This window comes from Heterodontus francisci, chromosome 4 (genome assembly GCF_036365525.1).
Source record: "Heterodontus francisci isolate sHetFra1 chromosome 4, sHetFra1.hap1, whole genome shotgun sequence".
Lineage (NCBI taxonomy): Eukaryota > Metazoa > Chordata > Chondrichthyes > Heterodontiformes > Heterodontidae > Heterodontus > Heterodontus francisci.
The window spans coordinates 18,348,970-18,374,391 of NC_090374.1; the positions used below are offsets into that span (position 1 = coordinate 18,348,970).

General features: G+C 42.0%; 2 protein-coding genes across 7 annotated transcripts in view; one reads left to right on the plus strand and one right to left on the minus strand.

Annotated features, from left to right (window-relative positions):
• The window catches only part of add1 (adducin 1 (alpha)), a 245,963-nt gene extending 236,401 nt beyond the window's left edge, over positions 1–9,562 (plus strand). For 4 of the 5 annotated variants that reach the window (XM_068029236.1, XM_068029237.1, XM_068029235.1 and 1 more), the window contains one exon: positions 9,139–9,562. In XM_068029236.1, coding sequence (XP_067885337.1) covers positions 9,139–9,470 — 332 coding nt within the window. In that variant the 3' untranslated portion in view covers positions 9,471–9,562. The remainder of the gene's footprint in view (positions 1–9,138) is intronic. The other variant, XM_068029240.1, reaches the window with a different exon arrangement.
• mfsd10 (major facilitator superfamily domain containing 10) overlaps positions 1–25,422 on the minus strand; it is a 79,216-nt gene that overhangs the window by 1,552 nt on the left and 52,242 nt on the right. The window contains exons 9-14 of one of the 2 annotated variants that reach the window (XM_068029241.1): positions 24,968–25,079; positions 24,119–24,227; positions 20,273–20,363; positions 17,236–17,283; positions 15,766–15,855; positions 14,209–14,527 (exon numbers count right to left, since the gene is read on the minus strand). In XM_068029241.1, coding sequence (XP_067885342.1) covers positions 14,424–14,527; positions 15,766–15,855; positions 17,236–17,283; positions 20,273–20,363; positions 24,119–24,227; positions 24,968–25,079 — 554 coding nt within the window. In that variant the 3' untranslated portion in view covers positions 14,209–14,423. Of the gene's footprint in view, positions 1–14,208; positions 14,528–15,765; positions 15,856–17,235; positions 17,284–20,272; positions 20,364–24,118; positions 24,228–24,967; positions 25,080–25,422 lie in introns of those variants that run through there. The other variant, XM_068029242.1, reaches the window with a different exon arrangement.

Genomic DNA, 25,422 nt, shown 5'->3' on the forward strand with positions numbered 1-25,422 from the left:
TAGGAGAAAGAAGTAGGAGCATGTCATAAGTGTCGTAGACATGCTATAGTTGAAAGCAAATTCAGAATTTGAGTTTTTCACACAAAAGAGTAACAAACACACACTTGCATTTATATAGCACTTTAGGACGTCTCAAAGTGCTTTACAACCAATGAAGTACTTTTAAAGTGTAGTCACTGTTGTAATGTAGCAGTGGAAGCCAATTTGCACACAGCAAACTTTCAAACAGCATTGTGATAATGACCAGATGATCTGTTTTGTGATGTTGATTGAGGGATAAATATTGGCCAGTTCACAGGGAATGATCCCCTGCTCTTCAAAATAGTGCCATGGGATCATCTTCATCCACCCGAGCAGGTAGATGGGGCTTGGTTAATGTATTGCTCAAAATTCAGCACCTCAGTCACTGCAGCACTTCCTCAGCCCTGATTTTTGTTCTCGAGCCCTGGAATGGGACTTGAACCTGAAACATTGTGACTCGGAGGCGAGAGTGCTACCAGTTGAGCCACAGCTGAAAAACCATGCAGTGCATTTAAGAAATGGCTGCTTGCTTTGTTGGGTCACTGTTGGTTTGTTGTGGGTTAGTGAGCTATCATGGACTGATTTTTATCTTTCTTGCCCACATTGATCTTCTAAATAGAATTAAAGCCAGCAGCTTTCAAGAAATGTGACACAATGCCAGATAATGGGTTGAAATTACTGGAAAGATCCTCATACTGCTTTCAATGGTTGGGAGATTGAATTTTACCACTTTTCCTTCCAATAACTATTAGTGTAATTTGGCTTAATTAAGTTCTTTGCAGGGGATTTTAGTGGTGAAGAAAATTTTAGTTGAAGTACTTCATTTAAAAAAAAAAGATTCCTTCTCAATTCATCTAGGCTGGATTTGAACCCTGATATGATGTGGTACTCTGTAGGAGAGGTTGAGTTAAAGAAAGACTTGCATTCATACGACCTTAGCCAAAGATTTTACAGCCAGTGAAGTACTCTTTTGAAGTTTGGTTGCTGTTGTAATGTAGGAAACGTGGCAGCCAATTAGTGCACAGCAAGATCCCTCGGCCAGCAATGAGGTAATGACCAAATAATCTTTTATTACTGGTGTTTGTTTAAGGATAAATTATTGTTCAGGACACCAAAAAGATATCCTACTTTTCTTCAAAATAGCGCTGTGGGGTCTTTTACATCCATCTGGGATGGCAGACAAGGCATCAGTTTAAAATCTCATTCGAAAGATGGGCACCTCTGACAGTGCAGCAGTTCCTCAGTCGGTCATTGCTTTCCGTCATGAGTTTCCAGGAACTGAGTTTTGAAATTATTTGTATCTCTGCTTTTGCCTTAATCACTCCATGTAGTGAGTTCCACATTCTAACTAGTCTCTGGGTAAAGAAGCTTCTCCTAAATTACACAAGTAGAAACATCATCTCTACCCTTACCCTATCATTTTGTAACCTAAAGACCTGCGTCAGGTCAACGCCCTCATCCTCCTTTCTAGAGGAATTAGAATATTACAGCGCAGTACAGGCCCTTCGGCCCTCGATGTTGCGCCGATCATCTGACCTACACTATTCCATTTACATCCATATGTCTATCCAATGACCACTTAAATGCCCTTAAAGTTGGCGAGTCTACTACTGTTGCAGGCAGGGCGTTCCACGCCCCTACTACTCTCTGCGTAAAGAAACTACCTCTGACATCTGTCCTATATCTTTCACCCCTCAACTTAAAGCTATGTCCCCTCGTGTTTGCCATCCTCATCCGAGGAAAAAGACTCTCACTATCCACCCTATCTAACCCTCTGATTATCTTGTATGTCTCTATTAAGTCACCTCTCCTCCTCCTTCTCTCTAACGAAAACAACCCCAAGTCCCTCAGCCTTTCCTCGTAAGACCTTCCTTCCATACCAGGCAACATCCTAGTAAATCTCCTCTGCACCCTTTCCAAAGCTTCGACATCCTTCCTATAATGCGGTGACCAGAACTGCACGCAATACTCCAGGTGCGGCCTCACCAGAGTTTTGTACAGCTGCATCATGACCCCGTGGCTCTGAAACTCGATCCCCCTACTAATAAAGGCTAACACACCATATGCCTTCTTAACAGCCCTATTAACCTGGGTAGCAACTTTCAGGGATTTATGTACCTGGATACCAAGATCTCTCTGCTCATCTACACTACCAAGAATCTTCCCATTAGCCCAGTACTCTGCATTGCTGTTACTCCTTCCAAAGTGAATCACCTCACACTTCTCCGCATTAAACTCCATTTGCCATCTCTCAGCCCAGCTCTGCAGCCTATCTATGTCCCTCTGTACCCTACAACACCCTTCGACACTATCCACAACTCCACCGACCTTCGTGTCATCCGCAAATTTACTAACCCACCCTTCTACACCCTCATCCAGGTCGTTTATAAAAATGACAAACAGCAGTGGCCCCAAAACAGAACCTTGCGGTACACCACTAGTAACTAAACTCCAGGATGAACATTTGCCATCAACCACCACCCTCTGTCTTCTTTCAGCTAGCCAATTTCTGATCCAAAGCTCTAAATCACCTTCAACCCCATACTTGCGTATTTTCTGCAATAGCCTACCGTGGGGAACCTTATCAAACGCCTTACTGAAATCCATATACACCACATCCACGGCTTTACCCTCATCCACCTGTTTGGTCACCTTCTCGAAAAACTCAATAAGGTTTGTGAGGCACGACCTACCTTTCACAAAACCGTGCTGACTATCGCAAATGAACTTATTCTTTTCAAGATGATTATAAATCCTGTCTCTTATAACCTTTTCCAACATTTTACCCACAACCGAAGTAAGGCTCACAGGTCTATAATTACCAGGGCTGTCTCTACTCCCCTTCTTGAACAAGGGGACAACATTTGCTATCCTCCAGTCCTCCGGCACTACTCCTGTCGACAATGACGACTTAAAGATCAACAACAACGGCTCTGCAATCTCCTCCCTGGCTTCCCAGAGAATCCTAGGATAAATCCCATCTGGCCCAGGGGACTTATCTATTTTCACTCTTTCCAAAATTGCTAACACCTCCTCCTTGTGAATCTCAATCCCATCTAGCCTAGTAGGCTGTATCTCAGTAATCTCCTCGGCAACATTTTCTTTCTCTACTGTAAATACTGACGAAAAATATTCATTTAACGCTTCCCCTATCTCCTCTGATTCCGCACACAACTTCCCACTACTATCCTTGATTGGCCCTGTTCTAACTCTTATCATTCGTTTATTCCTGATATACCTATAGAAAGCCTTAGGGTTTTCTTTGATCCTATCCGCCAATGACTTCTCGTGTCCTCTCCTTGCTCTTCTTAGCCCTCCCTTTAGATCCTTCCTGGCTAGCTTGTAACTCTCAAGCGCCCTAACTGAGCCTTCACGTCTCATCCTAACATAAGCCGCCCTCTTCCTCTTGACCGCTTCAACTTCTTGAGTAAACCACGGCTCCCTCGCTCAACAACTTCCTCCCTGCCTGACAGGTACATACTTATCAAGGACACGCATTAGCTGCTCCTTGAATAAGCTCCACATTTCGTTTGTGCCCATCCCCTGCAGTTTCCTTCCCCATCCTACACATCCTAAATCTTGCCTAATCGCGTCATAATTTCCTTTCCCCCAGCTATAATTCTTGCCCTGCGGTATATACCTGTCCCTGCCCATCGCTAAGGTAAACCTAACCGAATTGTGATCACTATAGCCAAAGTGCTCACCTACATCTAAATCGAACACCTGGCCGGGTTCATTACCCAGTACCAAATCCAATGTGGCATCGCCCCTGGTTGGCCTGTCCACATACTGTGTCAGAAAACCCTCCTGCACACACTGGACAAAAACAGACCCATCTAAAGTACTCGAACTATAGTATTTCCAGTCAATATTTGGAAAGTTAAAGTCCCCCATAACCACTACCCTGTTACTCTCGCTCCTGTCGAGAATCATCTTCGCAATCCTTTCCTCTACATCTCTGGAACTATTCGGAGGTCTATAGAAAACTCCCAACAGGGTGACCTCTCCTCTCCTGTTTCTAACCTCGGCCAATACTACCTCAGTAGACGAGTCCTCAAACGTCCTTTCTGCCGCTGTAATACTTTCCTTGATTAACAATGCCACACCCCCCCCCTCTTTTACCCTCTTCTCTGTTCTTTCTGAAACATCTAAATCCCGGAACCTGCAACATCCATTCCTGCCCCTGCTCTACCCATGTCTCCGAAATGGCCACAACATCAGGATCCCAGGTACCAACCCATGCTGCAAGCTCACCCACCTTATTCCGGATGCTCCTGGCGTTGAAGTAGACACACTTTAAACCAAGTTCTTGCTTGCCAGTGCCCTCTTGCGTCCCTGTAACCTTATCCCCTACCTCACTACTCTCAACAGCCTGTACACTGGAACTACAATTTAGGTTCCCATTCCCCTGCTGATTTAGTTTAAACCCCCCCCCCGAAGAGCACTAACAAATCTCCCCCCCAGGATATTGGTACCCCTCTGGTTCAGGTGAAGACCATCCTGTTTGTAGAGGTCCCACCTACCCCAGAAAGAGCCCCAATTATCCAGGAAACCAAAACCCTCCCTCCTACACCATCCCTGCAGGAAAGAGCTCTGGCTGGTTCAATCTTTCTTTCTTGATGAATATAATCTCTCTATTCTGAAATCATCCTTGTAAATCAATTTTTCCACCTTCTCTAGTACCTCTATCATTTTTTGTAATAGAGATCAGAACTATGGCATAGTAATGTAAATGTGCAATGTCGACATTCATTAAAAAATCAGTCTATAATATGCAGATTTTGTCTGTCTGGACTGTATTGATTGGCCAGTTTAAGGGGTGCGTCTGTTGGTGAGTTCATTTGGTGGGGGATGGCTGGCGCAAGAGAGTGCTCAGGCTGTAAATCTTTTTTATCTTTAGGGAGAGTCAGCAACAGTGCAAACTACAATGGCCTTTTCTCGTTCCATATTCTTATGTAGCTAAGAATCTTCTAAGGAGGGCACTGACTGGCCAGCTGAGTGCAAAAGCTGTAGAATTGTTTGTGTACTGCATTAAACTGACGGAGGTGAAAAATGTTGTTTCCTAGAGCAATCTACACACAAAGACAAAAACTTGCATTTAAATGAAGCCTTTAACATAGTAAAAGGACTCTGTATTTCACAGGAGCATTTCAAACAAAATTGGACATAGTGACACAAAGTGGCGATATTAGGGCAGATGACTAAAAGTTGCTTAAAGAGGGAGGTTTTAAGAATTGATTTAAAAAGAGAGAGGTAGTGAGGCAGAGAAGTTTAAGGAAGGAATTCCGGAGCTTAGGGCTTGGACAGCTGAAGACATGGCTACCAGTGGTAGAGCGAAAATCTGGGATGCTTAAGAGGCCAAAATTGGAGCAGTGTACAGATCTCGGAGTTGTAAGGCTGGAGGAGGTTATTGTGATAGAGAGGGGAGAGGCCATGGAGGGATTTGATGACAATGATGAGAATTTTAAAATCGAGGCATTACCAGACCAGGAGCCAATGTAGGTCAGCAAGCATAGGGATGGTAGGTGAAAGGGACTTGGTGTAAGGTAGGAGATGGGCAGCAGAATTTTAGATGTGTTTGAGTTTTAGGAAGGTATATGGTTGGGGGGTGGGGGGGGCCAACCAGGAGCGGCGTATTGGAATAGACAAGTCTAGAGGTAACAAAGGCATAGATGAGGAATTCAGCAGTTGATGAGATGGACAATATTATGGAGGTGAAATTAGGCAGCCTTGGTGATGGAGAGGAGATGGGGTTGGAGCTCAGCTCAGGATCAAATAAGACACCAAAGATGCAAACAGTCTGGTTCAGCCTCAGTGACCAGGGAGAGGATGGAGTTGGTGGCAACGACTGAAGACTTTGGTCTTCCCATTATTGGAGGAAATTTCTGTTCATTCAATATGGGACAGGCAACCTAGGGAGCTACAAATCGACAGAGAAAGCCATACACCACTGAAATGGATTTACAGAGTAAACTTTCAGGGTATCATTAATGACCAGGGATTTGCCCACTGAACCTGTAGCGGGAGACTCACTTTTAAAAAAAAAAAGACGACTGCTGTCAGGTTTGCGGGCTTTGCTTTGCGGAGTGCTTCATGTTTGTTAAGGTTGTTCTGCACCTGTGGCATGATACTTAGTTAATTAGATATTTTAAAACTTTATTGTAACATTTGAGTACTGAGCGTAGCGAGTATGACAGTTTTTGATCCTTCTGATACAAGGCACCTGGAATAAGATGCAAGGTCTTCTGTTTACAACCAGGTGTGAATCTTCTAATCTCTGCCATGCCAGTTGTTTCAGGGAAGTGGGTTCTATCTTCAATTTTTAAAGCTTCCCACTGTAGTTATTGGAACCTTGCTGTGCACAAAATGGTTGCCACTTTATCTCTCAGAACTGTACCAGATAATTAATTCCATGTAAGATGCTTTGGGACATTTGAAAGACACGAGAGTGCTGAATAGATGCAAATCTTTTGTCTTTAGGGAGAGTCAGCAACAGTGCAAACTACAGGGGATTAATGGCCTTTTCTTATTATTCTCCCATGTAGCTAAGAATCTTATAAGGAAGATGCTGATTGGCCAGCTGAATGCAAAAGCTGTAGAATTACTTCAGAGTTATGTGTTAAACTGACAGATGAAAAATGTTTCAGTGAAGTAGTTTCTAACTTCAGTCTTTTTTGAACACAATTCTGTTTATTGCATTCAGTTAAAATTTGAGACATATCAACATCGTCCAGGTGGGGTGCATTTACTTTTTGTTGCCATTTTAAACCCAGTGTTTTTAGACATTCATAGCTTTATGTAGCTTTTTCCTGGATCAGAAGTTTTGATTCTGTTGAAGTCTTTGAAAGAATAACTAGAAATCCTATATTTAAAGAAGTGCTGTTTCAATACAGATACTACTTTGACTGCAAATGTTTTGCTGGTCTCAGCTATGACACATGTGGAGACTGTGTAGTTGGAGGACTGGAGTGCATTTTTTATTTTGAGCCCAGATCTGGTTATTGCATTAAACGTTGAGATATAAGAGTGTTGTCCCAATGGGGTGCGTTTAGTTTTCGGCACCACTAGAATTGTTTTAAACCCAATTCTGTTCATTGCAATTAAACTTTGAGATGTGTGTGTGTGTTTCAGGGAGGTGGTTGCTAACTACAATTTACATTAAACCCAATGTTTTCACAAAACCTTATGTGGCTTTTTCCAGAGTCAGACGAGCCCATCTGATGTAAACCTGCCTTTTTGAATCAGGAGAAAACAGTTCCCAATTAGACCTTCAAAGTCAATAACTATAAACAAGTCATAAGGCCTGAATTTTGACAAATTTTGTATTTATATTCTTGGGCCTGTTTTTACAGATGGATAGCTTTATGTGACTTTTTCCAGAGTGAGAAGTTTTGATAGTCTTTGGTGAAAGAATCACTAGAAATCCTCTATTTAAAGTACTGTTGCAAATGCTTTGCGAGACTCTGCTCGTATAAAATATTGCCTTGAGATTTTATAAGCAAGTGTGTCCAAAATAGGATAATACTGATTTCAATTATCAATTAACATATGATTCAACTTCCAACCTGAGAATTTATGATTTGTTTAGAATAGTTATTAAAGGAAACAATCTTTTTGTTTATTTGGCTGGGTCTGTATATCTGTTAGAAGTAGATCAGAGGTCTAAGAACCTTGAGCACTTTTTACTAGAACAGTCCTTGGGCCTTCCACAGATGGTATAGTTCTCAAAAGAAACAGACTGATAAGCGAAAGATCTTCTACCTTCAGGGGGAACATACCCTCGGCCCTCAACTCCATGCACTTTAAAGGTTATGTCATGTGTTTTGTTACGCAGCTTCTACCTATTTTACTGAGATTCATGCCACTTGATTTTGGACCCCTGATGGGCTACTGTCAAAAGTGATGCTGAACTCCATGCAAGATGACCCATTCACTGCTCATTCACAGCCAAACGGAAGCTAAACTTAATATTTTTGCAACAATTTGGCTTTTTGCGGGAGGGTTACTGTTGATCACTGACAGTAATGTTGTTGTAATTATAGTTCAAATCAAAAGACTGACACAACATTGAACTATTCCCATATCCTTTTTCTGTTAAATTATTATTTTCCCCCCTTGCCCAAGGCTAGGATTCTTTTCAGAAGCATAAAAGTGGCAGTTAATTTGAAAATCAGTACTACTGAGCTAGTGCATTAACATGCTATGTGGTGATGTAGCTGTATGAATATTTGAGCTCTCAATTCTCCAAGCAGAGAGTTCTTGCCACAGCTTAGGTGATCTCTTTGGAGACTGGGTGCTTCCCTTTAGGAAGGGAGGAACGACCATTGTCGATGCACCTTCTCAGTGTAATCCTTCAACTAGTTACTGATGCCTGAGGAAATGTTGAGAGTGGAAACTCCAAAAATCATTTTACCCCATTTTGTAGGCGCTAGTGTGGAAGGTATAAAGCTGTTTTAGATTTTAGACCATCTTCAGTGCCTCAGGACCCAGTAACAACTTACATTTATATCACACCTTTTCATGCAATAAGTATTAGTGGTATTAGACAGGTGATCAAAAGCTTTCTTCAAAGTGGCAGGTTTTAAGGAGTGATTTAAAGGATAGAAAGAGAGGGGATTCCAGAACTTGGGGCCTGTGACCTGCATGGCTACAGACCAGGTGTTAGGTGGGATTAGATTGGGTGAATAGTTTTTTTTCAGCCAGTGTAGAGACAATGGCCTGAATGGCCTCTTTCTATGCCCTAACTTTTCTAAGGTTTTGTGACCTAGACAACTGGAGGCACAGGCACCAGTGGTTGGCTGAAGAAAATGTGAATCAGGATTTGGGCAGCAGAGCTTTGAATAAAGTTTACAGAAGGTGGGAGATCAGAGGCTGGCCAGGAGAGTGTTGGAATAGTTACAGAATAGTTCTGAATTCATAGAGGCACTAGAGAATGGCTGAAGTTCAAAAAAAAAAGTATGATAATTGACCATCTGAGATTTTCTTAGTACACTTACATGGATTCAAAAGAATACTGTGTTTTACAGCAGGGTAAAGAGGCAGTCTGATGTTGTATACCCAAGCTGAAACTTGCATACTCACTTGCTTATGTTGTCCTGTCTTTCATAAATTCTTCAGAATTGCAAGTGGAACAGACATGCAAGGATGACAGTGCTGCAACTTTCCAACAGTCCCTGCCAGAACTCACCCCTGATGAGCCCTTGGAAGCTTCTGAAAAAGAGTCAGACAGCCCAAGCAAAGATCTGAGTAGGAAGCTTGATGAGCTGACCACGGTTGAGCTCCAAGAAGTGCCCTCCCCACCACCTTCTGAGCAGGTGCCAATGCCACCGGCTGAGGAAGTGGCAGATGCAGCTAGCGACGAGTCTCCCAGCAAGTCACCTTCGAAGAAGAAGAAAAAGTTCCGCACTCCTTCCTTCCTGAAGAAGAACAAGAAGAAAAGCGACTCCTAAAGAAAAAAACCTGGTCTTTACCTGGGGAAAGCAGGATGCCCTCATTTCACACATCGATTCTAATTCATTTTTGTAATGTACAAGGTTGTATCATTTAGTGTTCTGTCTTAATTAAAAAAAATCCATGTAACGGAATGCAAAGAAATGTCTAGTGTAGTTCAATTGGTATTGAAAGTAACGGGACATTTTTGACACAAGAGGTGCTAATCCTTTCTGTGCAGTAGGTGTAACCCACTAAGTGTTTAATTGCAGGGGTTGAGCTAGAAGAATAATGAAACCAGAGGAAGCCTTTTTAGTAAGATTATATTGTAATGAATTAATTGCTTTGTTATATGCAGATATTGTAGTAATGACCTACATTTTACAACAGGTGTGTAAGAGACATCCTGCGCATGACTGTTAAATGCCAGCCATCTGCAATGCTGCCTAAAAGGTGTGGGGATGTGTTTAAAGGAAGATTATTACATGTGGCTTATAAATTGGCACAGATCATGAGTTGCTTACTTTATAAAATGAGAAGGAATGCTGGAGGTAAATTGTTGAATCGTGAATATAGAGCTCTTTTCAGTTTAAGGTAGGTTTCCCTTTTGTCCACACACAAAAACAATTAAAGCAATTGAATGTTGCAGCCCATTGATATATTTGTGGTATGTCAACAGCATCTAGGTTCTACCCTGTGAATCGCTGCATACCTAGTTTCCATGTTTTGGGTATTTTCTGTTAAGACCACGGGCATACCCAATGTGGCAACAGCATAACACAAACTGGTTGACGGGATCTGGTGACTCATTTACCCACTTTTGCTCACCATACCAATTCAAGAACATTGTGTGGCTGTCTGAAAGGACAAAAAAAAATGGGTACACAACATAGTTATGTTAGTGAAATACAGTTTAGACAAAGGTGATGGCAAAGTTGTGCTTTGATGCTGGAATCATATAAAACAAAATTAAGGCTTGCATCTGAGAAATTGCTCCAATTACTTTGAAGTGCAGTGATTGTCGACAGACTCAGCATTTAAAAGATGTCTTCTAAAAATTCTGTGAAATGGCCTACATGCTGAGTCCTGTTTTTTTATATATCATTTTGAAGTATAACAAATTCAGCAAAAAAAGGGTTGCTGTATCACTAAGAATAGTTTGAAATCAAACAGAGGAGTTGGATAGAAAGGAGTAGGTCCATTTTTACCCTGTGCCAGGGCCCTTCACTGTTAATCGAGAGAGTTTTTGTTTCATAAATCCTGCGTGAATACAAGAAAAATGTCCACTTAAGGTCTGCTTTTAATCAGGCAGCAACAAAAGCTGCTTGGAATGTGCCATGTACATACTGTGACCTATCCCGTCACCAGCATTCTTCACTAAATAGGGAGTAGATCATGTCTCTGCTGAATGTTCTCAACTCTTTTCTGTGATGCTGGATATGGAAATGTCACACTGCCCCATGATAATTAAAACCCATGATCTGTGTTTCTCTCGACTCGTATTCTAATAAACCAATTGCTCAAATAAATATAGAGAAGTTTAAAACATGAGAAAATTGTTTTTAAAAAATCATGCATGGAATCCCACAAAATTTACTGGGGAGGTATTGGTGTATATAAATTACACCATTCTGAGCTAACTCCCTACCCTCTACACCAGAAGTTTCAGACAGCACTGCCTGTGGCTTCTGGCTGAAATTCCTCCATTCTCAGTGGGAAGCCTTGGTTTGGATATCCAACTTTTATAGCATGCTGGAGATGTGACAACACAGTCCACGTGTTGAGGTCCAGCTACTACCTTCCCCTTTCGAAGCAGGTCTGCTGGTGGGTTGAGGCAGGGCTGTAGTGGAAATTGACAGCAAAAAAAAAAAGCAAGGGAGTATAATTTGCAAATAAGTTGTGTAATGAGGACTGCATGGCATAGCTGGCTTTCTGCTTGTATTTTACCCTGTACACTAAGCAGTTTTAAGCTCTGTTTTTGTTAATCAGATATAATTGTCAGACTTGAATATTAACCAGATACCATCTGCTAATTATTGCAGTTTTGACTTGTTTCAGTTCTTAATTTCCTCTCCACTTATATAAAAGATTTGTAAACTCTTGAATTTTTTATTCTCTTTCCAATTCTTGTATCACTTTCTGAAGTAAAAGAATTTATTACTTTTATGAAGAAAATCATTAATTTTTGTTTTTTAAGTTTCATTGTAACATTTTTGAGTTTCACCCACGAATAAAATACTTTCTTTAAACCTTATGGTGGAATGAAGTTTCCTTTAGTCAAGATAGTGGCATTACTGATCACTGGCAGTCTCCTTTATTTCTCTTCATGGGCCATGCACAGACACCATCAGAATCCTGCTCCGAGACCTCTGCCAGTGCTGCTCTGAAGCAGCTGACTGTGAGCTGAGAGGAAAACAGTTCTGAATTTAACCTCCTGCTTTACAGAAGATGAGGATAAAATAGAAACCTGAAGTTAAAAATAGAAGCTGGATTTGCATCGGCTGTTATCTGTAAAGAGGAAAGTCCGCAGCTCACAGGCACATTACCAATGTATCACCTGTAGGAGTGCAAAAAATAGCCTTGGTACAGTGGGTACCAGGACACTGGTTAAAAATGAGAACACAGGACAGCAACATGGATTAAAACAAGAGGATACTAGATGATGTGGGAGGGGAGGTTGGTGAACAGGTTGGCACTAGACAAGGACATAGAACAAGGGGGACACGGTTAAACAAGGACACTAGAATGGGAGACACTGGTTAAAACGAGCTCAACTAGGACAAGGGGACACAGGTTTGAATGAGAGAAGACATGGTTATATAAACAAGGGATAAAATGAATCAGTCAAATTTATGAGTAGGACATTCTTCACATGGAATAATAGTTTACTGCGATTGCAGAGAAGGGAGCAGAGGTCTGTACGTTCTTACAGAATGGCTGAGGTTGGATGGCTTCCCTCTAGCGCTCATGAAGGCATCTGTTTTGTGTATATAGTAGTAAATTATGAAATTGTGTACAAAACAATGCAACATAGACTTGGCTACACAACACATTTACATTTTTTTAAGTGAACTTTTCTATTAATTTGAAAACAGTAATAGCAGATTTCTTAGATGGGCACTGCTGATTTTAGGATTAATCCTAACAAGGCAAAGTGCTTTATATTTGGAAACCAGTATTGCTGGAGCTTTCTGGTAAAATTGCAGTAATCTGTAATTTACCAGATTTGAATGAGATTGTGTTGTCAAATCACTTAGACTTAATTTTGATATTGATGACAGCATCAACTAGCAGATTTCAGAAGCAATAGCAAAATATTGCAGATTCTGGAAATACTCAGCAGGTCCGGTAGCAAGTGTAGAGAGAGAAAGGTCACCAACCTGAAAAGTTAACTATTTCTCTCCACAGATGCTGCCAGATCTTCTGATTTCCTGTTTAAGAAGTAACAACTAGCATTCACATAATGCCTTTTAAACATAAGGAAGCACTTCAATCAGGTGGAATTTTACACTGAGCTAAGGAAGGAGTGTTAGGAGGGATGACTAAAGCTTGGTCAAACAGGTGTTTAAGGAGGGTGTTGAGAGAGGAATTCCAGAGCTTAAGACCTAGGCAACTGAAGGTGCAGTCACCAATAGTGGGGCAAACATGATGTGACAGTACCTCAGTAATGCTTTGGAGTGTTAGTCGAACTTGTGATCAGGCCTCTGGAATGAAGCTTGAACCCACAAGCTTCTGACTTGGAGACAGGAGGGCTAAGTCTGATGCTTAGAGATACATTTACCAGTACTCAGCTGGTGAAGATACCAATAACTGAACCCCTACAGACCAGAATAAACTCAGGTCAATTCTGATGGACAGCTATGAAATGGTACCCCAGCTAGGAAATTCACCGGACGAGAGAAGAAATTGGGCAAAAGAGGAGATGCAATTTTGCCAAATCACTATGGTCATCTAACGTTCACACTGACTGATTCTCAATTCCTTCGAATGACTGCAGTGCTTTTGTAAATGTATCTCTCCCAGACCCTTGTCTGGTAAATTCTTTTCCTGGTTTCTTTAATACTTGTTCAGTTATTGGGATTCTAACATGTATTATCTTTCAGTACACACCAGCATCAGTAAATTGTAATGCCAGTGAGTGGAAACCTTTTTGATAATGAGAGACACAGGTCTGTTCGTTCCCAATTTCATACAGTGGTGCCAGAGGAGGGAGGAGACGATGAAGAGATATCCCAAAAAGAGTGAGTTGCACTTTTTCCCCTTGTTTTGTATATGTTAATCAATAACATTTAGGTTAGGTATAGCAGTAAGTAAAGCTCCTGCTCTAACAACGTGCCTCAGCCCTTACTGCAGCATCTCTAAGATTGACTTAAAGGGAAACTGGGCTGAGGTGTGTCCAAATTTATCTCGTAGTGTGATTATAGCCCGGACAGGCTACAGATGCTGGAAATCCGAAATAAAACAGAAAATGCTAGAAATACTCAGCCTGTCAGCCAGCATTTGTGGAGAGAGAAACAGTTAATGTTTCAGGTCGATGACCTTTTATGAAAACCAGGGTTGGTGTATGACACACGCTGCACCACCTAATCTTCCAAAATCTCACACCCTTAACCTCGATAAAGCTTAAGCTTTGTTAAAGCCTTAAACAGAATCCCAGCCCAGGAGGTAGGATAAACAACCCACAAATGTTGCCGGCAGGAGGAGGAGGAGATTTTTTTTTTAAATTGACGGTATCGTGATTCAATTCAGTTAAGTCACTTACTCTATAGAACCGTTCCCTTTACTCCCAATATTAAGCTACACATTAATATTGCATTTCTTTTTTACAGACACATTTTTCCTGATGTTCATTTGCTTGATATTCCCAGCTGCTGTAAGATTTTTTTGTTTAAAAGGCTCGCTTGTTGCTGTGAATCCAGCGTGGTGGTCCTCCCTTTAAAGGTTTACGTGGGCCACTTTGCTCCTCCTGGTCATCACTCAGTTTTTTTCACTTTGGGAATCGTAAGAAGAGCAATCGGGAGGAGGAAGGCAGCGCTGGTCGCAGTGAAACACACCTCTGCCCCTGCCAGCCAGTAAACTGCAAGCAAAACACAAGACCATTCAGTCTCTTCAGTACCTTTGCCTCCCATTAGCAGCAGCACACAAACGTCATACTTCCCAACCAGCCCTATTTAATCATGAAGATCGCAATCTGGATGGTCAGTTTCAGTCCCCATCTTGACTTCAGAGCAGCATTTCTTATGTTTTAAATATTCTTGTGCTATTCCTTGTTTGCAAATTCCTCCCAAGATATCTGCTCTCCTCCAATTCTGGCCTCTTGCACATTTTCTCTCTCCTCCATTAAGATGCTCCTTTAAACCTACCTCTGACTAAGCTTTGTCATAACGTCCTTATGTGGCTTGGTGCCAGATTTTGTTAAGGCTCTGTGAAGTGTCTTAACGACATTTTACTAAGTTAAAGGTGTTATATAAATGCAAGTTATTGCCGTTGTAACCTTTCCGACTTCCCTTGGGATTTACGGAGGTTGAGGAAATCTGGTGTGTGCTAATTTTGCACTTGGCTAACATTTGTGCAGCTTCTACAATATTGAGGATGTACTAAAATTGGAATTAAAAGCCCTCGTCTTTGGTCAATAAGCAACACTGAATGTGATCATATTTGGGTTTCTTTCACTAAGTGATTTTATTTTAACTTCGAGCGAGCAAGAAAGTAATAATTCAGAAATAAAATGCACAATACTTGTTTTAAAAAAAAAAAATCCCCAAAAGTAATTTTGACTTTGACAACAATTAGCTTCTCATAAAAGAGGTCAAACAAGTTAATTACAAATAGTACATCGGAACAATTCTGGTCTCTCGAGCATTCCTGGTTTTAATCGCTCCTCCGTTGGCTACCTTCAGCTGTCTAAGCCCCAAGCTCTAGAATTCCTACCCTAAACCTCCCCCTCCTTCCTCCTTTAAGCTGACCAAGCTTTTGTCACCTGTCCTAGTATCTCCTTATGTGGCTCAGCGTCATACTTTATCTGATAGCACTCCTATGAAGTGCCTTGATGCTTTACTACATTAAAGGTGCTATCTGAATAAAAGCTGTTGATTATGAACCAGAACAGATTATTCAGCCTCTCTAATTAGATCATGACCAATCTGTACCTCAACCCCATTTACCTACTTTAATTACAGACTGGAGCTAAATCTCCGATCCGATAATGTAATCCGATTTTGGACTCGTGCTGTCTTTGCTAAACATAATCAGGAATTTCATCCCAGTTTTTATGATAAAACTGATCAAAGCTTGCAAATGAATCTATTTTCTCACCAGTAGCTGCCATGATTGGTCCCAATGCTCGGGCCAAAGCCCCCAGACTGCGAAGAATTCCCATCACTGTTCCTTTTTGATTAGCTGCACCTAAGTTTAAAAACAAAAGCCTTGTTTTATTGCAATCGTTTTTTTTTTCATCCCCAACCAATTTTCTCTAGCTCCACCACTGCTGAAGATATTCATCCTTTCTCAAATGTTAGCCTTGGCTTAACTGGCAGCATAGGTGGTCATAAGTAGGAGCGGAAGTAGACCTTGCAGCTCTTCAAGCCTATTCCACCATTCAATAAGATCATGGCTGATCCTCTACATCAACTATACTTTCCCTCCCCCATCCCTTAATGTCCAAAAGTTTATCAATCTCAGTCTTAAATCTACTCAACAACTAACATCCATAGTCCTTTGGCATAGAGAATTCTAAAGATTCGCAAAGCCTTGAGTTTTTCTCAAGAAATTTCTCCTCAGTCCTAAATGGTTGGCCTCTTATCCTGAGACTGTGACCTCTACTTCTAGATTCTCTCGCCAGGCGAAATAGCCTCTTGTTCCAGCAGGGGGGTGCGTGGAGGGGTGAAGGGCTCCTACATCTTGCACCTGAAGTTACGTTGGTTAATTGAGAGAGCCCTTTCCCTCTGAGGAAATATCTGGTAATTTTCAATATTAAGAGAGGCTGCAGGAACGGGAGGGGGGGGGGGGGGGGAAAGTTTATACTTGAGACGGAAGGTAGCAGCAAGGTGAAATTATTAAATAATTTAACATTTTTCACTCATAGGATGGTTGTAATTAAGTATTTAGATGAGCACTTGAAACGCCGTAGCATACAAGGCTACGGGTCAAGTGATGGAAAATGGGATTAGAATAGTTAGGTGCTTGATGACCGGCACAGATACGATGGGCCAATGGGCCTGTTTGTGCTGTATAACTGACTCTAATTTTGTAAACCAGAGGTATTGAGGGATATTGAGCCAAGGAGGGTATACAGTATTAGGACACTGATTAGCTATGATCTCATTGACCAGCAGAACAAGTACAGTAGCATAGTGGTTATGTTAAAAAAAAAAAGCTGGTCTAGCCAGCGACGCCCGCATCCCACGAACGAATATAAAAAAAAAATTTACTGGACTAGTAATCCAGATGCCTGGTCTGGAGCCATGAGTCAAAAACCCATTACTGACAATTGGGGAATTTAAATAAGGGGTCTCCCATTTAAGAGGGTGATTAATCTGTAGCATTCTCTTTCCCAGGTGAGCAGTGGAGGCTGGGTCATTGAATATATTCAAGGCTGAGTTAGATTTTTGATCTACATGGGAGTAAACAATTATGGGGGGCTGGCAGGAAAGTGGAATTAAGGTCACAATCAGATCAGGCATGATCTTATTGATTGCCTGACCAGGCTTGAGGGGCCAAATGGTCTAGTCCTGCTCCTATTTCCTATGATTGGGTATAAAGCATGCAGATGTTATGTAGACTTACCATATCCTGACACCAGGACAGACAGGCAGGGAACGACTATAGCAGCAGCTGAGAGAAAAAGTCATAGCATCAATATCATTCTGAATGAGAATGTTGCTCTGCTCCAACCTATGCTGAAGGTTCCTCCCCCAACTCATTCTATGGAGTTGAGGGAGTCATTAAAGCCCTTCTTCCCCACCCCTCTCCACAACCCAACACCCCGTATGGAATTAACTACCCAGTAATGTTCCCATAACTTCAAGCCGCTGTTCTCCAAGGAAAGAGTGGGAAAATACAAAAGCAGTAATAACTATCCAATTCAGTTTTATCCATTGGGAAGATGAGGAGAAATGTTTTTTATGCAGCTAGTTATTATGATCTAGATTGCGCTGCCTGAAAAGGTGGTTGTAGAAGATTCAATAGTAACTTCCAAAAGGGGATTGGATATATAATTGACGCTATAGCATTCAAGGCTATGGGCCAAGTGCTAGAAAATGGGATTAGAATAGATAAGCTTGATGGGCCGAAGGGCCTGTTTCTGTGCTGTATAACTCTATGATTCGATGAAAAGGAAAAATTTGCAGGGCTGTGGGGAAAATCCATAGGAGTGGGACTATTTGGATAGCTCTTTTACAGAGCTGGCACAGGCATGATGGACCAAATAGTCTCCTGCACTGAAAGATTTTATGTTTCTTGCACAAAATTATGATACTCTGATAGCAAATCACCCTTGAAGCAAGTGTAGAAATTCACAGGAATTAGTCACAGGATGTCAGACCTGATTCAATGACCTCCTCCAGTTCAATGACCTGTCGTCTACTTGCAGGGAAGTATTTCCTTGTGAGAATATGCTGGGGCAGGGAGCAGCGTTTAATAAGCTTTGGGCCAAGGGCACTTAGAACCAGGAGAACCATCATTGAATCTTAAAGCACAGAAGAGGGCCATTCACCCTTTGTCTGTGTCAGCTCTTTCAAAAAGGTGTCCAATTTAATGCCACACCTCAGCTTTCCCCCATAACCCTGCAAATTAGTTCTCTTCCAGTACATGTCCAATAGCCTTTTGAAAGTTCTTATGGAATCAGATTCCATATCACCCTTTCAAGCAGTGCATTCCAGATTTTAACAATCCCCTGTGTGAAGAAATTTCTCCTCCATTCCAGTCTCATTCTTTTACCAATTATTTTAAATCTATATCCTAGTTACCAGCCCACTTGCCAGAGGAAACAGTCTCCCTACTTTCACCATAAATACTCCTCTTAAATCTCCCCTTAGCCTTCTCTACCCTAAGGAGAACAATCCCAGCTAATCTCATCTCTCCACATAACTGAAGTCCCTCCTAGTATCATCCTGGTAAATCTCCTCTGCACCTTCTCTGAGGCTGAAACATGCTTCTTAAAGTATGGTGCCCAGAATTGTACACAATCCTCTAGCTAAGACCTATCCAGAAATTTGTAAAAGTAAGCTGTGTGACCTGAATGTCGCCCAGCTCGTCAATACTACATGGGTGGCTTCAGCATATCTTTACAAGTGTGGAGAAAAAAATTGGCCAAATTATAGAGAAACAAGATTCCAGGGATGATGGATTTCAATGGTGTGGAGAGACTGGAGAAGCTGGATTGTTCTCCTCAGAGCAGAAAAGTTTAAGGGGAAATTTGGTAGAGGTGTTCAGAATTAGAACCTTCACAGAAAGAGCACATCAGGGTGAGAGGTGATGCTAAACATAATCTCAGTATTACATGGCTTGTTTTGAGGTGTAAAATCTATCAACCCAACAGATCCATGCCAGTGTTTATGCTCCACTTGAGTCTCCTCCCACCCTTTTTCATCGATATCCTTCCATTACATGAGGGAGAAAGGAATGGAAGGATATACTTTTCTAGCTTTGTGTTAAATGCATCTATGCTACTCGCCTCAACTACTGCCCCTGTGGTAGCAAATTCCACATTCTACCCAAAATATAAACAGAAAATGCTGGAAATACTCAAAGTCTGGCAGCATCTGTGGAGAGAGTGAAGCAGAGTTAATGTTTCAGGTTGTTGACCTTTCTGGTCTCCTCCACAAGTGGAAAATATTTCACTACACCTACCCTATCAAACCCCTTTATCAGGTCACCCCTCCTCTTTTCTAGACAAAAGAGCCCTAGCCTGTTCAGTCTTTCCTGATGGGTATAACCTCTGTTAGTAAATCTTTCATGCACCCTGTCCAGTGCCACTATATCCTTTTTATAATAGAGCCCAGCACTGTTCACAGTACAAAAAGCATGGTATAATCAAGGTCAACCAATCCTTAATCAATGCATTGGAGAGGCAAGAAGAGATTGGCAGTCACTGTTGGGGAGGTGAAGGTGTATTATACAGGCTGAAAATACAATGATGCCTCATCAGCCCTGATGAAAGGACAGATTAGTTCCTTCAGTCACAACAGTGCTGATGGTCTACACCCGAAATTGTCTTTTCTCTTTCCAGTATTTCCGGTTCTTTTATTTGTTTTTTTTTTTAAATATCTGCTTAAGAAGTGTAGCAATCTCTGTATACGTTTGCAATGAAGCCAATCAAAAAATCCCTGCTTTTTAAGTAAAAGTTTATATTACTCCACAAACTTCAGATCATTAATAACTACTGTTAGGATTGGCAACTTTCTGGCAATGCCTCGAGTTGAGAATGCCTTTCCTTGTGTTCAAATCCTTCCATGGCCTGGCCTATCTCTCTCACCTCCTCCAACCCTACAACCCTCTTAAGATCTCTGCGCTCCTCCACTTCCGGCCTCTGGTGCGACCCTAATTCCTTCATCTCAGTATTGGCGGCTGTGCCTTCAGCTGTCTAGGCCTGAAGCTCTGGCATTCCCTCGCTAAACCTCTCTGCCTCTCTTTTCTCCTTTTAAGATGCTGCTTAAAACATACCTCTTTGAACAAGCTTTTGGTCACCTGCCATAATATCTCCGTCTTTGGCTCGGTCTCAAATTTTGTTTAATAACGCTCCAGCAAAGTTCCTTGGGGTGTTTCATTGTGTTAAAGGCGCCATATAAATGCACGTTACTGTTGATATTTTTGAGCAACTTACCGAATGAGTAGAAGAGGAGTCCGATGTACAGGGCAGTCACGGTGCTGGCCCAGCCAATGATGAGAAAAGCTGGGATTAGCAGGGCTATGGCCTGAAGAGGAAGTTATGTTATGAGAAAATAAGTCCTTTTTACTGGTGGTCACACACTTACCAAGTTCAGAAGTCCCTGATTTTTAAGTGGTTAAGGGAGTGAATCACTGAGTTACAAAGAGCATATTTGACTCACAGCCATTAAGTCATAGTCATTGCAGCACAGAAGGCGGCCTTTCAGCCCATTTAGTACACGTCAACTCTGTAGAGCAATCCAGTCAGTCTCATCCCCCTGCTCAATCCCCGTAGCCCTGCAAGTTTTATTTCTCTCGTGTCTATCCAATTTCCTTTTGAAATCATTGATTGTCTCCGCTTCCACCACCATCCTCGGCAGCAAGTTCCAGGTCATTACCAGTTGCTGCATAAAAAAAGTTCTTCCTCACATCCCCCCTGTAGCTCTTGCCCAAAACCTTAAATCTGTGTCTCCTAATGCTTGTACAATCAGCTCATGCGAACGGCTTTTCTTTGTGTACCTTATCTAAACGCTTCATAATCTTGTACATCTCTATCAGATCTCCTGACAACCTCCTTTGGTCCAAGAAGAACCCCAGCTTTTCCAACCTAACCTTGCAGCTAAATTCTCTTATCCCTGGAACCATTCTGGTAAATCTCTTCTGCACCCTGTCAAGGACCTTCACATCCTTCCTGAAGTGTGGTGACCAGAACTGGATGCAATAGTCCAGTTGTGGCCTAAACCAGAGCTTTAAAAAGGTTCAGCAAAACTTCCTTGCTTTTGTGGAGAGAAAAACAGAGTTAACGTTTCAGGTCTGTGATCTTTCAACAGAAAAACTGAACTGTTGAAAGATCACAGACCTGAAACGTTAACTGTTTTTCTCTCCACAGACACTGCCTGACTAGCTGATTATTTCCAGCATTTTTTGTTTTTGTTTCTGATTTCCAGCATCTGCAGTATTTTGCTTTTGTGCTCCCTGCTTTTGTACTCAATACCTCTGAAGCCCAAGATCCCAAATGCTTTCTAAATATGTCCTGATCAAAGATCTATGCACATGAACCCCAGGTCCCTCTGTTCCTGCACACTTTAGAAATGTGCTATGAAGTCTATATGACCTTCTCCCCATCCTTTCTGCCAAAATACATCACCTCACACTTCTCTCTATGAAATTCCATCTGCCACTTGTCTTCCCATTCTGCTAGCTAGCCTATCTATGTCCTGTTGCAGTCGATTATTTTATTTTTATTTATTTAGAGATACAGCACTGAAACAGGCCCTTCAGCCCACCGAGTCTGTGCTGACCAACAACCACCCATTTATACTAACCCTACAGTAATCCCATATTCCCTACCACCTGCTGATACTAGGGGCAATTTACAACAGCCAATTTACCTATCACCTGCAAGTCTTTGGCTGTGCGAGGAAACCGGAGCACCTGGCGAAAACCCACGCGGTCACAGGGAGAACTTGCAAACTCCACATAGGCAGTACCCAGAATCGAACCCGGTCCCTGGAGCTGTGAGGCTGCAGTGCTAACCACTGCGCCACTGTAGTATCTTCCTCGCTGTTTGCCAGACCTCCAACTTTGGTATCATTGGCTAATTTTGAAATTTTACTCTGTATGCCAATATAGAAACATAGAAAATAGGAGAAGGCCATTTGGTCCTGCTCCGCCATTCAAAAAAAATCATGGCTGATCATCTAATTCAGTACTCTGTTTCCGCTTTCTCCCCATATCCCTTGATCCCTTTGGCATTAAGAAATATATCTATCTCCTTCTTGAATATATTTAATGATTTGGCCTCCACTGCCTTCTACGGTAGAGAATTCCACAGGTTCACCACCCTGAGTGAAGAAATTTCTCCTCATCTCAGATCTAAATGGCATATTCCATATATTGAGACTGTGACCCCCGGTTCTGGACTCCCCAGCCATCGGGAACCTCCTCCTGCATCTAGCCTGTCTAGTCCTGTTAGAACTTTATAGGTTTCTATGAGATCCCCTCTCATTCTTCTAAATTCTAGTGACCCAATCTCTAGTCATACATCAATCCTGCCATCCCAGGAATCAGCCTAGTAAATCTTCTTTGTGCTCCCTCCATGGCAAGAATATCTTTCCTCAGATAAGGAGACCAAAACTGCACACAATACTCCAGATGTGTTCTCACCAAGGCCCTGTATAACTGCAGTACGACATCCTTGCTCCTGTACTCAAATCCTCTTGCAATGAAGGCCAACATACCATTTGCCTTCCTAACTACTTACTGCACCTGAATGCTTACTTTCAGCAACTGGTCTGGCCTATCTGAGCTGTTCTCTGACACAGCAGTGCCTGTATTTAGATTCTCGTCCCTGATTTAGAAAGATGGGTGGGAGGATAAAAACAAATCAGCCATTGTTCTTGCTCCTGACAATGATACAGCTCCCCCTGCTGGAACCACGATGTGAGTGCGAGGACAAGACAGGACTTATTAGCAATGCCTCCCATGGTCAAAAAGCCTGCAATTATTCACCAACATGCAAATAAGGGGGGGGCAGAGGTGATAGGGATCTTCGAACTGTACATATCCCAGGATGAACATATGAATTAGGAGCAGGAGTAGGCCATTTAGCCCCTCAAGCCTTCTCCGCCATTTGATAAGATCATGGCTGATCTGATTGTGGCCTACTTTCCTGTCTAACAGTTTAATCTTTTGACTCCCTTGTCAATCAAGAATCTGTCTAACTCAGCCTTAAAAATATTCAATGACTCTGCCTCCACAAACCAACAACCTCCTGAGAGAAAAAAGTTCTTCTCATCTCCATCTTAAATGAGAGACCTCTCATTTTTCAATGGTATCCCTAGTTCTATTCTCTCCCATAAGGGGAAACATCCTCTCAGCATCCACTCTGTCAAGTTCCCTCAAGATCTTATGTTTCAATAAAATCACTGCTCATTTTTCTAAACTCCAATGAATACAGGCCCAACCTTTCCTCATAAGATAACCCAATAACTTCAAGGAACTGATGGCAATTTGTCAAGCATATTGCAGGAAAGGGGAAAACATGCTGAGGTAATGAAAGGGTTAACTGCAGGAAAGAAAGCTGTATGTAAATTTCATAGGGCAGCAGGATTCAAATCAAAGCCCAACATGGTGGGGTTCACACGTCAGTCTCGTGTCTGTTACTGAAGGACTTCGTATCTGGAAACAGACCATTACAGCAGGCTGTCAATGACAAGACATCTGGAGAGAGGCCACCATGACAAATGTCAGGAAACAGACATCCAGTGGCAGGCCATCACACTCTCCCTTGCTTGTAAGGAAAATTAAACTATTCAGGAAAGCAGCAGCGAGGATATAGAAAAACAGAACTCAAAATACTGACAAAGGAGGAGAGCAGAATAGGTTGGTTAACATTCTGGGGGGAGCCTGAATGCATTCTGACAAAGCATCTACACCCAATACATTACTATCCATATCTCTTTCCAGAGACTGACAGACCTGCGTATTTACATCATTTTATTTCAAAAAGTAGTTTACTGGTTTTTTGTTTCTTTCCCCATTTTTCTGAACCCCTCCCTCCACCATCTTCCCCCCCCCAACTTCCTACTTCCCTTTCCTACAACCCGTCTCACCCCTCCCCTCCAATCTCCTTCCCCTCATCCGTTCCTCTCCCTCTCCCACCCTCCTAAACTATAAAAACTTTCTGGTGACCAGTGTTTGGGAAGTTACTGAAGCAAGAAACGTAGAATCATTACAGTCCATCATGCCCGAAGCAAATCCTCCTGTGCCGTTAATCTAACCCTAGCTCTCCATCGCTTACCCTCTTTACAGCTTTTATTTCATCTCCAGGTTTGATCCTTCGAGCATATCCACCCTGGACCAATGCCATTGTAATCCCCACAAAGAAGAACATCTTCCCTTGTTGCATACTGAAAAAAAATATATAATGAACAAAGATAGCAAGAAAAGAGAAATCGCACCTTTGCGTATAAGTTCCCTTGATTATTAAAACATTATTCACTAGCACAGCCATGACAGGCTGAATGGCCTCCTTCAGTGCTGTATGGTTATATGTGGGTGTTGCTGGCAAAGCCAGCATTTATTGCCTGCCCTAGTTGTCCTAAGAGGGTGGTAGCTCTGATATAACTGAGTGGCTTGCTAAGGCCCTTGAGAGGGTTAACCATGTTGGTGCGGGACTGGAGTCACTTCTAGGCCCAGAATGGCGAACAGCAAAGTTTCCTTCCCTAAAGGACATTAATCCAGCCCTGGCAGTTCAAGAATTTGATTTCAGTTCAAAAGAAACCAGCATCAGTAAAAGTGACTGTGAAGCTGTTGGATTTTCATAATAACCCAACTGGGTTCACTAATGTCCTTTGGGAAGGAAATCTGCCATCCTTGCCTGGTCTGGCCTACATATGACTCTTAGCCGCCCTCTGAGGGGCCCTAGCAAGCCACTTTTATCAAACCACTACCTTAGGGCAACTAGGAATGGGCAATAAATGACGGCCTTGCCAGCGATGTTCACAATCAGAGAATGGATTTTAAAAATTAATAATCCACAAACCTCCACTTACTTTTAAGAAAGATAACTTTTAGAAATGAATTTCTATTTTTCTTTAGAAAACACAATGCAGATTGGAACTGGCTGAATAAGACGCGAGTCTCATACCTGTTAAAATGAAAGCGTTGGTGAGTGAGAAAACTGAGTGTGTACTCCAGGCCAGAGAATAGAAAGAGGTAGAGGAAGTACACCAGTCCAAGAACTTTAAGGGTCTGCATACCTGGATAATTATAGAAAATAAAAAAAAATATTATAAGCACATTTGTTTCTTCACCAGACATTACACAGATGTCTTCCCACACTTGATCATCATGTACAGTAGGGTGGGAGGAGGCCCATGTGCAGCATAAATGCCAGCATAGACCAGTGTGACCAATGGCCTTTCTGTCTGCTGTATATCTATGTAACTACTGTGTCATCAGTGTCTCCCTCAATATAACAACGTTGTTGCCAAGGCATTCAGGGATATGGAGTTAGGGTGGGTAAATGGAGTGAAGTTACAGATTAGACATGATCTAATTGAATGGTGGAACAGGCTCGAGGAGCCGAATGACCACCACCTG